This window comes from Vicia villosa, linkage group LG1 (genome assembly GCF_029867415.1).
Source record: "Vicia villosa cultivar HV-30 ecotype Madison, WI linkage group LG1, Vvil1.0, whole genome shotgun sequence".
NCBI classification, from domain to species: Eukaryota; Viridiplantae; Streptophyta; class Magnoliopsida; order Fabales; family Fabaceae; genus Vicia; species Vicia villosa.
The window spans coordinates 189799798-189814638 of NC_081180.1; the positions used below are offsets into that span (position 1 = coordinate 189799798).

The 14841-nt window shown below is 33.3% G+C and overlaps 1 protein-coding gene across 1 annotated transcript; it reads right to left on the reverse strand.

The window, feature by feature from the left end:
• Positions 1-9237: 9237 nt before the first annotated feature.
• LOC131621426 (probable L-type lectin-domain containing receptor kinase S.5) lies at positions 9238-12540 on the reverse strand. Its single transcript, XM_058892471.1, has one exon. It carries the CDS (start codon positions 12474-12476, stop codon positions 10467-10469), a length of 2010 nt encoding a protein of 669 aa, XP_058748454.1. The 5' UTR covers positions 12477-12540; the 3' UTR covers positions 9238-10466.
• Positions 12541-14841: the final 2301 nt, after the last annotated feature.

Sequence of the window (14841 nt, forward strand, 5' to 3'; positions counted from 1 at the left end):
GAGCAATATAATAAAAGTGCGGAAATTAAAGTCAATTGTTAGATGTTAAAGATAACCATCTTGAAACTTGTCAAGTATGTTATCAAAGTTAGTAATGAAGATCGATGGTGAGTGAAGGATGTACTCGGATTTAAATTCAATGGAAACTTATCAGAAGCTTGATAAAGTCATAGCGACTACACGATAAATTTCCATAAGTCTTAAATCAACCGCATACAATTCTCTTCCATATTTGATCTTTTTTATTCGGGACACGAAATATTGCGCTATGTTAAGCAGATCGCCAAGTGATTTATGTAGAAATCACCCTACAACGAGGCCGGTCAAAACTTTATATGCTAATGCATGCGAGAGAAATGATATGTAGATCATTCTCCGAAAGCAATACCGCACGAAAAGAAAATAGGTAACGATCTAGTCTTTACTAAGAATCCATAAGAATTCTCAAAGTATTAAGACTTTCATCGATCAAAAGAAAAAAAGGAGAAGAAGAAGATAAAATGCATAAAGTAAAATCAACTCACACTATCATTAATATCATTCATCTAATATTATGGATTTGGTTCTTTCAAACCTATCAACATCCTAGATCCAATGATATTAATGAAGTGGAGGAAGTAGGAAACCAAAACAAGCATAAAAAAGGCAAAAAAACCACATTCTGCCAGCAGGAAATCGATTTCATGCAGGGGGAAATCGATTTCCATAGTGCAGTTTTCAAAAAAACAAGTTACGTACATCAGGAAATCGATTTCAGCCTTAAGGAAATCGATTTCAGCCTTAAGGAAATCGATTTCATCAGTGTAAATTTCAGCAAAACATCATTTAAAGGCATGAAACTTGATTTGAACAAAGATACAAACACCTTATGGTCACACGTCAACTTGAGCACGAAATTTCCATCACAAAACCAGCAAATATCATCAATATAGCATCAAAGATGCATTGAACACAAGCAATAAAGATCTACATCATGGATCTAACAAATTACCACTTCTTGAACAAAAGCCTTGGAGTAGCTTCAAGAACAAGCACAAAGTGTGTAGATCCTTCAAATTTGGAGATGAACAAACAAAGAAAAGAGTGAAATGTAGGAGGCTTAGTTCAAAATTAGCAAGATCCAATGTGAATCTCACTAATTCTATGAAAATGAACTTTGGGTGAGGGTTTTGGAAAGGGGTGAGAAATGAATTTGCAAGCAATTTTTTGGCTCTCCAAGCTTGAGAAATGAGAGAGTAGTGACCTCTATTTATAGGATGAGAGCAAGAGTAGTGGCAATTTGGTCATTTGCTCTTGGTTAATTAACTTGTGTTTAATTGGTGATTAAAGTGGCATTTAAATGGTAAAAATGGTAAAAATGGTAAAATGAGGTTAAAATGGAATTAATGAAGGGAATTATTTTGATGAGATGGAAAATTGGTAAAATGATCAAATAAAAAGGTGCCAAAATAATGTCAAGCTTCCCTCCTTATATTTTTTGAATTTCGCCTCAACGAAATCGATTTCCCTAGGAGTGAAATCGATTTCACCATGTTCCAGAAGAGAATTTGGCGCAAAATACACTAGGGAAATCGATTTACCCAGGAGGGAAATCGATTTCATGCTGTCCAGAATGTGATTTTGTTGAAAATTGCTGTAGGGAAATCGATTTACCCAAGAGGGAAATCAATTTCATGCTGTCAAAAATATGGAAAAAGCCTTGCTTATGGATGTCTTGGCTTAGTACCTACAAAACAAAAGCATACAAAGAAACAAAGCAATATTTTTGGTATTTGGGTTAGTATAATATGCATACAAGATAAACAATCATTGGTGCTTGATGGTCCCTCTCAGAGACGAGGTGAGTGCAGCACCACAAACCAAATTTCCAAGTGAAGCTCTTGATTAATGATTAATATGAAATTGATGCATGATTTTAGGGTCAAAAATTGGGGTATGACACCCGTGTTGGACTTGGGGAGTGGCTGCTATGACGATGCTATACACGGCGCTTGATGCCGTTTCTCGTCCTGACACCGGACAACTTTCTCGTTATCTGAGCTTTCTACAGGTATATATTCTTACATGGTTTTTTGTGTTTTATTATATTTTGCATGGGCTTGATTATTTTTATTTATGCAGTGTTGGATCTACGAGCACTTCCCTCGCATCTCTGAGCGGGGGACTTCCTGTTGTGTGGCTTCTGACCCTTGTGCGATGAGGTGGAAGGCTAGACAGACCCTTCCATGAGAGGCACCCTTGATAGAGTACAAGCGGAGGATGGATGTTCTGACGCTGGATGATGTCATATGGACACCATATACAGGTCACCGTACTCATCGTACTTTTGATCCATCCTCCTTATATTCAGGGTATGCCAGATGGGAAAGCCATGTGGCTAGACACTTGCTTGAGAGGTGTCTACGCAAGTTTGGTTAAATACAGGGCATCCCATGGTCGGCCCCTGAGGCTCTAGCTGGTGGCATTGATCGCTGGTTTTAGAGTCACATCTTCAGCTCCTCCCGTGAGATCATGGATACAGCCGTTGCGGTTCAACAGCCTGGGAAGTGTCCCGATGGATACCTAGAGTGGTTACTCAGAGTGTCGCACCCTAGGGCCAGCCCCCCATTTGCCATTGCATCTGATGTTCCAGGGCCTTTAGCTACCAGGGCTTCTTCACCACCACCTACACCTCTCACTGATGACCAGGACAACTGCCTGCAGTACATCGTAGTTCACTTGGATAGCCTCATGGGTCTGGTTAACCCTGATGGTGTGGTCCACGGTATTTTAGCTAGGTAGGCTGATGTTGCCTGTGGAGGACCTATGTGATTTATTTTTTTATGATTGTATTATTTGTATATTATGTACGAACGTCTTTTTCATTACATAATCTTTTTTGCTAGTACATGTTTCGAGTAGATAAAGAAAATAACATCAATAACAAACAAACATAGTTAACAAACATCAGATGACAAACAACAAGCATAAAATTGACAATCAGACCCTCCAAAAGTGTCGCCAAAATCTCAACCGTTTAAAAAACAAAAAAATGTAAACATACCGGAAATTTGAAAATTACGGTATACCATAAATCTTAAAATTCCGGTGTACCGAAATTTTAAATAAACTAAATTTCCGGTATGTTGTACCAGAAATTTTAAATTAACTGAATTTCCGGTATTTTTTATCGGAAATTTTTAAGTGTATACCGGAAATTTTGTTCGGAGTTTCTTTGTTTTTCAATTTCTTTTAATAGGGGTAAAATTGGGAAATTTTTTGGAGGGGTCGCAGGTACATTTTTTGGGGTGACAAGTTAATTTCTCGAATGATAAATATACATTAGAGAAGAAAACTTTTTAGGTAGACACAAACATAAGAAATTTCTACACACAATTAATTATAAAATTTAATTAATTAAAAAATAAATACAAGATTTTCTCTCTCCTTCACAATGACAACCATTCTATGAATTCGAATAAAAAATAAATTAAAATTTAAATAAATTAAAAATTTTCTCACTTCTTATTGATTATTTTTAAGAATGTGAATTTATAGTTTGTTCCATCTTAAGAATGTGAATTTATGGTTTATTCCATCCAAGAATTCCTCCGAGAAACATGCTATATAAGAATTTATGGTTTATTCTACTATTATAATTATAAGTTTAACGTGTATGAATTTAGTCATTAAAATCAATGCATATAAGAATAATAATAATAATTAGTAGATTTTTCTTATTTATTAAAATATTTGTAATTTGTTTCTGTTTATAAAAATAATTGTATCACCAATATCTTTTTTGCATTTATAAAAATATTTTTAACTTATTCACGTTTATAAATATAATTGTATTAATAGTAGACTTTTTCTGTTTATAAAGTTATTTGCAATTTATTTTCGTTTATAAAAATAATTGTATCAACAATAGTCTTATTTTGTTTATAAAAAAAATTGTATCAACAATAGACTTATTTTGTTTATAAAAATATTTGTAGCTTATTCCCGTTTATAAAAATATTTGTATCAACAATAGACTTATTTTCGTTTATAAAAATATATGTAACTTATTTCTTTTTTTTAAATCAATTGTATCAATAGTTGACTATTCCCGTTTATACAAATATTTGTAATTTATTCCGGTTTATAAAATCAACTGTATCAACATTAGACTTTTACTTTTTCTCGTTTATAAAAATATTTATAATTTATTCCCTTTTATAAAATTAATTGTATCAACAATATTTTTTTTCCGTTTATAAAAATACTTATAACTTATTCCAGCTTATAAATATAATTGTATCAACAATATTTTTTTTAATTTATACAAATATTTGTAACTTATTTCCCTTTATTAATATAAGTGTATCAACAATAGTATTTTCCCTTTTATAAAATATTTGTAATTTATTTTCGTTTATAAAATCAGTTAACAGTAAACTTTTCTCCGTTTATAAAATATAAAATATTTGTAATTTATTCAAATTTATAAAATATTTGTAACTTATTTGAAAATATTTGTAACTTAATCATTAATTTAAAAATATTTGTATCAACTATAATTTTTTCCCTTTATAAAAATATTTCTCTCAAAAATAGATTTTTTTCGTTTATAAAAATGTTTATATCCAAGATACATCTTTTCCCGTATTTAAAAAGAATGTCGTTTTAAGAAAATTGGATCAACAATATACATTAAAAAATAAAGTAACACTTACGTTTAATTTATGATAATTTAATTTTCTAACTTCTAAATTATAAAAAATTTAGTTTAAAATTTTTATTTTGTTTTAGTATTTTTATAACTTAGAAGAGTCTGCATAAATGTGAAACAAAACGGTATGCATGGAATACATGATGAACAAAGCAAAGTAGTTGTATTATGCTTGAAAGGTTATTATTCTTCTATTTCATTTTATAAATTAATAAATATTAAAATTTATATATTTACTTGCATATTCTTATTCTATAGTTTAGTGCAATTTTAAATTAATGCATGATAAAATTACGTAAGTCCGTTTGTGATATTATACTTAAGAAATATTTAATTTAATTATAAGTGTTATTTTTGAATTAATATAAGTCATTGAATTTATTTACATTAAATTTCCATCATTTTAAAATCAAGACTTTATTGATAGTATATATTTCCACTTTTACATGACTGGGCAATATATTTCCCTTTTTAAAAGTTCTATTTACCTTGTCATTATTGTATCATTCACTAATTTTCATAATTTTTAATATCACTAATTATTTTAATTATCAATAACATTTAATTTAATTACTTCACATTATTTCACATTATCATTAATTCTCTTAATTATCAATAACATTTAATTTTCTTATGTTTTTTTTCACATTATCTTAAATTTTTAATATATTGGTGTCTTTTTCCATTCCTCTACTTAAAATTCATAATTATTTTCAACAAAACTATAAATTATCTTCAATGCATATGTCAATATAGTGATTAATTACCTAATAATTTAGTAAATTTATTGTATAAATAATAAAAATTAAGATAAATTGAGAAATAAATTCTAAATGAGGCTGATATCTCATAGATATGCTTACATCTAACCGTGAATCCAGATCAGTTAACAAAACTCAATCGAAACCAAATGAGTTAATTGTAAAACTAAAAAAAATTCAAATCTAAAATTTATAATTGCTTTTCATCAAATATCAATTTTTAAATCCTTCTTATTATATCATATTTACAATTTTAACCAACCTACAATATATACGGTTCCCGTCAAATTTCAGTTCTAAATGAATATCTACACTCCATGATATGTTACACACATTTTGTTTTCAAAATATAATAAAAATATAAATAATGAAAATAAAATTGGTTTACCAAAATAGTTTATTCTTTTTAAAAAAAAGACATTTTTTTTTGACAAAATTAAACTTAACTCATATCATTTATCAACTGGAAATCAATACAGTGAGGAATTACATTAAATATACTACGCCTAGACCATGAATTGGCCGACTTAACAAGAGAGTCGGCAGCCATATTCGCTTGGCGCTTAATAAACTTTACCTCTAAGTTTGGAATAGAAACTAACAATTGTTTGATAGAGAGGAGGATAAAAGTAAATTCAGACGAACCCGTAACCGCAGAGTTAATACCATTACTAACCAATTGAGAGTCAGTTTCAAAGATCACACAATTCAAGTTCAAGATGACAGCATGCTGTACAGCTTCCTTCAATGCCAAAGCCTCCGCCTCTAACGGCGACAAAACACCAATATCCCAAGCAGTTCCGGCCATAATGAATCTACCCATGGAATCTCGAAAACACCATCCTCTATTTGTGGACCTGTAAGTCTTATTGAACCCGGCATCAACATTACACTTTACCCACCCTTCAACAGGGGGGGACCATCCCACCAAAGTTTGAACACTCGAGCGTCCATTCTGATTATCTTGGGAAGAAAACCACTCTTGCCAATTGAAAACGGCTTGCAAGCCCAATCTAGAGAATCCCTCCCGTTCATTATTCCAGACTATATTATTCCGATTTTTCCAAATCACCTCTACCATCATAGCAAAGCGCCCGGCGACCCTCCTATCCTCTCTACTACAAACATCAAGAATAAGAGACTTAGCATCACTAAAATGATGGAGGCGAGACTCAATGATAGAAGACAAACCTGCTGCATGCCAACAATGGATAATAGTCAGAACTTGGCACGTATGAAAAGCTAGAGAAATGCAACTCAAGTCATAAAGAAACTTTTGATACTACACCAAAATGCTGCAAACATATCTACAACAGAAGATGAAATAAAAGTCTGAACAGAAGATCATAAGGAATGATTCAAACTAATACCGTTGAAAGCAACTTCTTAAACTGCACCAAAACACTGTGAACACATCCACAACAGAAGTTGAAGAACAAAGGCTGATCAGAAGATCACAAAAATTGAATCAAATAAAACTGTTAAACACATAATCATTAGCAAAACGACTAAAAGCAAAATTCCCAAGGTTGATTGAAGAAGCTATCCACATGCAAATCCTTGGATAAAGAAAAAGCAAAGACAACACGCAAACCATTTAATGCTGCATACAAGCTTTAAAGATAATGGTCAAAAATTCTGAAGCTATATATACACATGATCGTTTGAAGAAAAAAATGAGACAACGAGTGAAAAAGAAGAAAACAAGAAAGAAAACACAAGAACGCTGCAACTCAGAAATATCAGCAAGTGTGAAAAACAACTCTTTGAAGAAAAATTCTTATATCCATATTCTGAGTTCATTATTTTGTACTTAATCTTAGTAAAATATCACAGTTGTGATTACAACTTTCTAGAAGCAACACTATACACTGTCATCATAAGTTACGTGGTAACTGAGTCCTTGAGAGACCAGTTGGTCAGAAGTCTTAAGAAGTCTAAGTCTAGTCGAGTCTTAGAAGTTCGTTAGTCAAAAACGGTTGGTTTGTGGAGGATTGTTAGTCACCCGCAGTTTGGCTAATGTATTGTATTGTGAGTCACGGCAGTTGATCGTGCAAGTGTAATTAGGTTCTGATTATTGTGGATTAAGTCCTCGTTGAGAGCGGAAAAAACCTTGTTGAGGGTGGATTGGAGGTAGCCTTATTGAGAAGGTGAACCAGGATAAAAATAACTGGTTCTGTCTATCTTTCCTTCATCAAGTTTTTAAAGAACCACTTATTCAACCCTTGCCCCCCTTCTAAGTGTTTTCTCAACCTTCAGATCAATACATCTATTGACATGGCCGCAACACTAATAATATGAAAACCTTTCACCTACCACCTTCATTATGGGATGTCCAATAGGTTGCATCATTCCCGTAGGCTTCTGATGTTTGACCCTCGACTGTTGATAAGTCACACTACTTAACAAACTGTGCCACATCACGCTTTAGCTGCGCTACTCTAAGCATCTTCATCAAGTCATTGTCCTCTTTTTGATTTCTATCTACTACTAGATCTACAAGTTTCACATCTAGATTATGACTCTCCTTAATATCCACCAGACGATCATTGTTCGCCTTTGATATCTTCAATCTTCCACTCTGTGGAGTTAGCTCGCATACAAACTCACGTCTCCAAACTGTTTAATATGTCTCAAGTCTTTCCTAGCCACTTTTCCATTAGGTTCGCACGGAATGGTGAACGACTAACCTCTGGATAGAACGTCAAACAATTTTCACACCATCCAGCAAGATAGATAAGTTTATCCCATCCAATACGATCCCGTCTACTATTAACAAGAGATTAAGGGTGATCAGTTCCTTAATATGTCAATAGGTAGCTGACCATTACGATGGAGGCATAAATCATCGTTACCAAACTATAATATTGTTCCTTTAAAAATTATAATCAAAGTCACCTAATCACCATAAATCAATAATTTCCATTGAGGTGTACAAATGTTTCCACAATTTCCTTCTCATTCGATCTTGTCGACGAGACACTATCACCCAAGCACATTATATAGTCTACTTCACACTCACTTTGTATCACGCAAAGGCTAATTATCCTCTATCTCAAGAAATGATAGTATATCAAATACATAACAATTCAATCCACTCCATTCCAATTGAAATTTTATTCATGTAGATAACTTTAGCAACATTCTGAAATCCTTGGTTTTCTTATAAGTCCCACAACATCGAGGATCCATGTATTTTCACATTTGTACCTCATTCCAATCGCAATCTCAATAATACCATTACCTCTATTTTCCTCAAAAGCTATCATCACTCTAATCATTATTAAACGACTTAAGATGCATCTCCATACACTTCCTTCAATACCTTCACAACCTTCCTAATACCAACCATCTCATCTCATTAACTCATTCATTAACAACATATCGCACTTCACCTCGTCTCAAATAAACGGAAATAATAACTAGTTAAGTCAAAAAGCTTTTAGTCTTCGTAACCAACTTCGGAGCCTTCCAATGTAGAATTGCATCTAGTTGGATGGATTCACATATACTATAACCTAAACTAGTATGCTCGGGATCACTCGCCTCCATAATCTACATCTTAACAACTTAGCATAAAGTCTTCTCTCTTTGGACGCTGAATTTCAAATCACAATGTTCAACACGTGTATACTCTGACTTAGGTCAAATCATAATATTCTCAAGAAACACCACAACGAACTAACCCAAGTATTTGTAATTCCTACATCGAGTTTTTAATAGTTGTCTCTAACCATCCTCAACCTTCACATAAATCGGAAGGTATTCCAACCTCAATTCGATTATAGTGAAGACATACTCTCCTACCAGTTGGTCCATCAAATCGTCAATCATTTGAAGCGGATACTAAATCTCAATCATTACATTAAACAAGTGTCATTAACCCACACAAAACCCCATATAACCGTTATCACCGACCTGCACACATAAGAGCTTCATCTCCTAAGAGTTATGCTACTTGTTTAGTAGATATCGTTAGTAAAACATCAAGAATTACACACCACTTGTATATCACTAGTTGCCACATTGCTCTCTACCCTATAGAAAGCATCCATCAATAATAATTGACCGTTCTCCTTCAGAGACGTCCTAACTCATCCAACAGACCGAGACCTTGTATTCGCAACATCTTTAGACAGAAAAATCTGCAGCGACTCAACAACATAATTCAAAAGCACTTGGTTTACTCTAAACCGTCCACCCTCAAGGATATCATCCAGTTAGTCCAACATATTACTCTAACGATGAGTCACAAATATCCCAGGAAAAACATCAGGACTCACTCGTAACGGGTGCATCATTAGACCAGAACCTTGTCTAATTGTCAAGCTAACGGCATTAAACCAGCGCTGCATGGGAGGCAACCCATGGTTTCTTTTTTAATTTAGTTTTGGTTTTATTTTTTATCATAATTTAATTATTATCTGGACTGACCTATTTGTTTGTGTTTTTTAGGACCAGATATTCTTGTGTTACTTTTTCAGGATGGCTCACTTTGATGACATGGAAGTGATTTTTCAGAGATGATGCACAGAGATCGCGTTTCGCTGCTTTGTTTGCTCGCCCTATGTTACCCAATAGGTACCCCGACCAGAGATGTATGGAGGCACTCGGGATCGAGGCGAGTGTGAGGTATCTGTGCCACCAACTCAGCTGTGATGAGTATGTTGATGACATTCACGTGACTTATAGGAACCTCACTCTAGAGTTCCTCAGTTCACTGGATCAAGACTTCTGCATACAAATTAGATGATTTAGCAAAGAATAATCAGAGAACAACTCGTCCTACTCCTAAATGACAGAGGACAAAAGAAGACTCTCGCCCAAATAAGAAGGGTAATATTAGACACACCAAAGGATAAAACTAAGAAATATTATATTACTGGCTTAAGCTTAGAGTTGCCAAATAAACTGTAACATCAATACTTATTCAATCTACATGGTACTGATATATAAAAAAAAAAGGTGTTTATGTGTCTGTGTCGTGTTCGGTCTCCGTGTCTGTGTTAGTATTATCTACCACTTAGTTGAGTGAATGGAGAGACAGTTCCATTGATAAGAGAACTATCTTCCCCTTCTTTGAAAATTGAAGGCATAGCAGGCCAAACAAAAGAAGGTCTTTCCACTGGAACAATTGGAGGAGAAGCTTCTCCAGTTAGAACCATCAGAACTGTTTGTATTGATGGCCTTTCATTAGGGTTTGGATGACAACAAGCTAACCCAAGAATAAGCACAATTTCAACTTCTTCCTTAAATTTCACCATCTCTATCTCATCCTCTTCACAATCACTTATCCTTTTATCAACAACACTAACAATTCTCCCCCTTCCATAATGCTCCCAAACCCAATACACAATACTATTTTTATAATCATCTTGTTCATCCATATTTCCTGGACTTTTTCCACACACAACCTCCAAAACAAAAACACCAAATGCGTATACATCCGTTTCCACCGTTGCTCTTCCCGTTAGAAAAGATTCCGGTGCCATATAACCAGGGGTTCCCGCAATTTCCTTTGTTGAATGATGAGTCTCATTTCTCTTTTGAATTGTTCGCGCCAATCCAAAATCACCCAATTTTGCATTGTAATCTAAGTCTAGCATTATGTTGCTTGCTTTAATGTCTCTATGAAGTACTCTTCTTTCGCAACCATAGTGAAGATAATCCAGTGCCTGCGCCACGCCACGGATCACACTATTTCTAGTATTCCAATCAAGTACTTTTGAATAATGTGATTCAAATTCGTCACCCGATTGGTTGAATAGGTATTTGTCTAAGCTTCCATTCGGCATGAACTCGTAAACAAGGAGAAGCTCTTTTTTCTCATAGCACCAACCAATAAGTTTCACCAAGTTCTTATGGTGAAGGCTTCCAATTGTTGTTACTTCTGCTATAAATTCTTGCTTTCCTTGACGCGAGTTCTTCGAGACTCTCTTCACAGCTATGTATATGTTGTTTTCCAGAATACCCTTATAGACAGTTCCAAAGCCACCTTGGCCAAGCTTGTTGTGATGGCTGAATGCACCGGTTGCTTTTATCAATTCCTGTAATTCAAATTTCTTCGGACCCATAGATGAGTGTTGAATTTGATTCTCTATCTCTGGATAAGCATCTTCTGAAATCTCAATGTTTCTTTTCATTTGAAAATAAACCAAGAAAAAGACTAATCCAACTACGATTATCACCAATGGAACTATAATCCAAACCCACAAGAGATTTATTTTACCATCTGAAATATCAAGACCATTGAATTCCCATGCTTTGACCGTGTTTAACTCTGTGTAATTGCTCGTTGAAGCGGAGAACCCCACATGGTAAACCTCTTGTTTAAGATAGGAAGATAGATTAAGAGGTGGAGAAACCAAAAGGGTCTCCATAGAATCTTGTGAACTTTCAGTCATTGAACCAAAAACAGATATTATATCATTGGAATATTGAATTCTCACAGTTACATCTTTTCCAGATGAAAGATTGACCTTAGTGTTCGACAATGATGTTAGTTTCAACGAAGAGATGCTATTTATATTGATACCAACATGGTTGGAAGGACCGTCTTGCGTTGAACTTTGTCGTGTATCGAACTCTACTGCAAGAATTTCAGCTCGAGAAGTTCCATTTGTAGAAGCATTTACAATACCAAGCCATTCTCCATGACTGTTTTCGGGGAGATTTTGATCTGAAGCTATGATGAAGGCCATGCCTTCTCCACCAGGGGAAGTTTGAGGAGTTATGTTAAGAACAAAAGTGGTGTTGAAAGAAGCTATTTTGTTGTTTTTCTTGTTAAAAAGTGGGTATGGCTCTTTGTAAAAAACACGTCCTGAATAATTCTCTATTTCACCATGATTATTTGGGGTTATTTGGATGACATCTGAGGTTACTTTTGAATTTTCGGTAGGTGAGAAATTATTTGGATCAAAGGTTGTGAAATTGAAAGAAAAACAACTAACTTTGGTTAAGGCTATGATAGTGAAAATGAATGTTAATAATTGATATTTGAGTAGCAAGGAAATGAAGTTCATGATGTTTTATTTGCTGGTGAAGTAAATAAACAAAGAATGGTGTTGTAATTTAATTTTTATAAGATATAGCATTGTACAGAGGCATGGAATGACTTATATACTTGTATAAATGTTTTGATTTCTTGTATTTTCATCATCCTCTATTACTTGGAAATTTCTTAGGCGCTTTCGGAGTAAAGAATTTTTCTCTCTATGTGGATGTAAAATGATTAAAATTAAAATAATGTTGTTAATTTTAATTAAGTTGTTGAATTCAAATTGTTAATAAAATTCAAAGGGATTGAAAAAATCGAATTCTAGAACAATTCTTGATCAGAACCTATTTTTATCTCTTAGTCAAAATCAATGATATAGCTGTTAGAATATTTTATTAAATAAAATATTTCAATTATTACGTGGGCATATATATTTAAATTGAGTATATTAGCTATTTATCAATATAAAGTCTTAATTGATTTAGTGGTTAAAATTATGTAATAAGGCTAATTAGTTTTCTATTTATAGAATTAATTATTTATTAATTAATTGATATGGGCCAAATTGGTGGATGTCTGATGGTCCATTTTGGGATAATGGGAACCCTAATGGGCCATCACCTATATAATGGGATATGGTCCCCAATATATCAGTACGAAAATCATTTTCACTCTTCTCCCCATCTGAAGAGTGCTGAGGCGTGTGGAGTACTGGTTGAGGAAGAGTTATAGTCAACGAGTAATTCTACAACGGATCCAGGTATTCCATGATTCCTTACGCTTCATTAATCTTTAATAGATCAACATGATAAATGATCCTATATTCATGTTTATATATGTATTTGATAACTTCCGCACTAAAGTGATTATATGTTATAACCTTTTGTATAGAACATACTTAGGTGATTTTTATATTTAACAATATTAATTTAGTGAGAGGGTCCAAACAAGAAAATATATAAAAACTTATTTATGTATAATAGTTAATGGAATTGAAATTTGTCAAGTAGTTAGTTTTGATTTATATTATGCACAAGAAAAATTATGAATCACAAAAATATCATAAAGCTCTTTATAATAAACGAATTAGATGAAGAAAAGAAAGAAATATGAGTGTGAGTTAGGGGTGTGCATGGATCAATAACCAAACCAAATTGAATCATATATATGGTTTGATTTGGATCTTAAAACTATTTTACTAAAACCGGTTTATTTTTTTAAAACCGGTTTACATATGGTTTGATTTGGTTTTAAACCGGTTTTTCACAAAAACCAGTTTTAACCAAAAAACCGGTTTTAAACCGGTTCTCTCAAAACCAATTTTTTTTTTAAAAAAAAAACCAGTTTTAAACCGGTTCTCTCAAAACCAGTTTTATTTTTTTTAAAAAAAAACCAGTTTTAAAACCAGTTTTATAAAAAACCAATTTTAACGGATAAATAGCTTATATAGAGATCTTGTCATTTAGTCTCAATCCCACATGACTGCATGATGAAAATATCTAGTAAACAAAGGCATTGCATAATCATAGAAAAATAAGACTAAAACAGAAAAAGAAAACTTTTGCACTTGAGTCTAGAATCATAGCTAACATAACATCGTAGTCATTATAAAACCATAAAAATGAGCCATTGATTCTCTTCCATTAATGGCAAAGTTACACTAAACTCCAATAAAACATAAACTTGGTAAGAAAAGATGAATCAGATAGTAACAAAAAAATTGCAATGAGAAAACATAAACTTGGTAAGAAAAGATGAATCAGATAACTATGGTTCAAATTCAAATACTGGAAAATCAAAATTCAAAACCCATGAGAGCATTATTTGTATAGAACAACCAAACACAATCATCAATAGTCAGCAGAAAAAAAAATCAAGTTTACGCATGGTAACCCAAGTTAGAGTTTCACGTACCTTCAAGAAGTTTTCGACACGACGGTTCAATCGTGAGGCATTAGGCGGAGGGTCTGCGACAGCTATCTCAGATAGTAGAAGGTGGAAGAGAATTAGGCGGAGGGTCTGCGACAGCTATCTCAGATAGTAGAAGAGAAGAGATAGAAGAGAGGGTTTGGGAATTAGGGTTTTTCTCAAATTTTTCAAGTGGGTAACCGATAACGTGATCCAAACTCAATAATGGTTTCCGGTTTTTTTTTGGTTTTGATAAATGGGCCTCCGGTTTTAATTTTTTATTTTGGGCTGGGTTTTTTAATTTGGTTTAGTTTGGATATAGATTTGGTTTATGGTTTTTGGTTTATTTGCACACCCCTAGTGTGAGATGCTTATAGTCCAAGCAATGGGAATGCATGACATAAATCTCATTCAATGTATTTTTTTATTTTTGAGTTAATTAGAGAGTTTGTTATTGTTATTAATGCTGATGTGGCATAACT

What these genes read in the sequence shown, in the direction of transcription:
- LOC131621426 (XM_058892471.1), bottom strand. Translation starts at nt 12,476, where the DNA reads ATGAACTTCATTTCCTTGCTACTCAAATATCAATTATTAACATTCATT.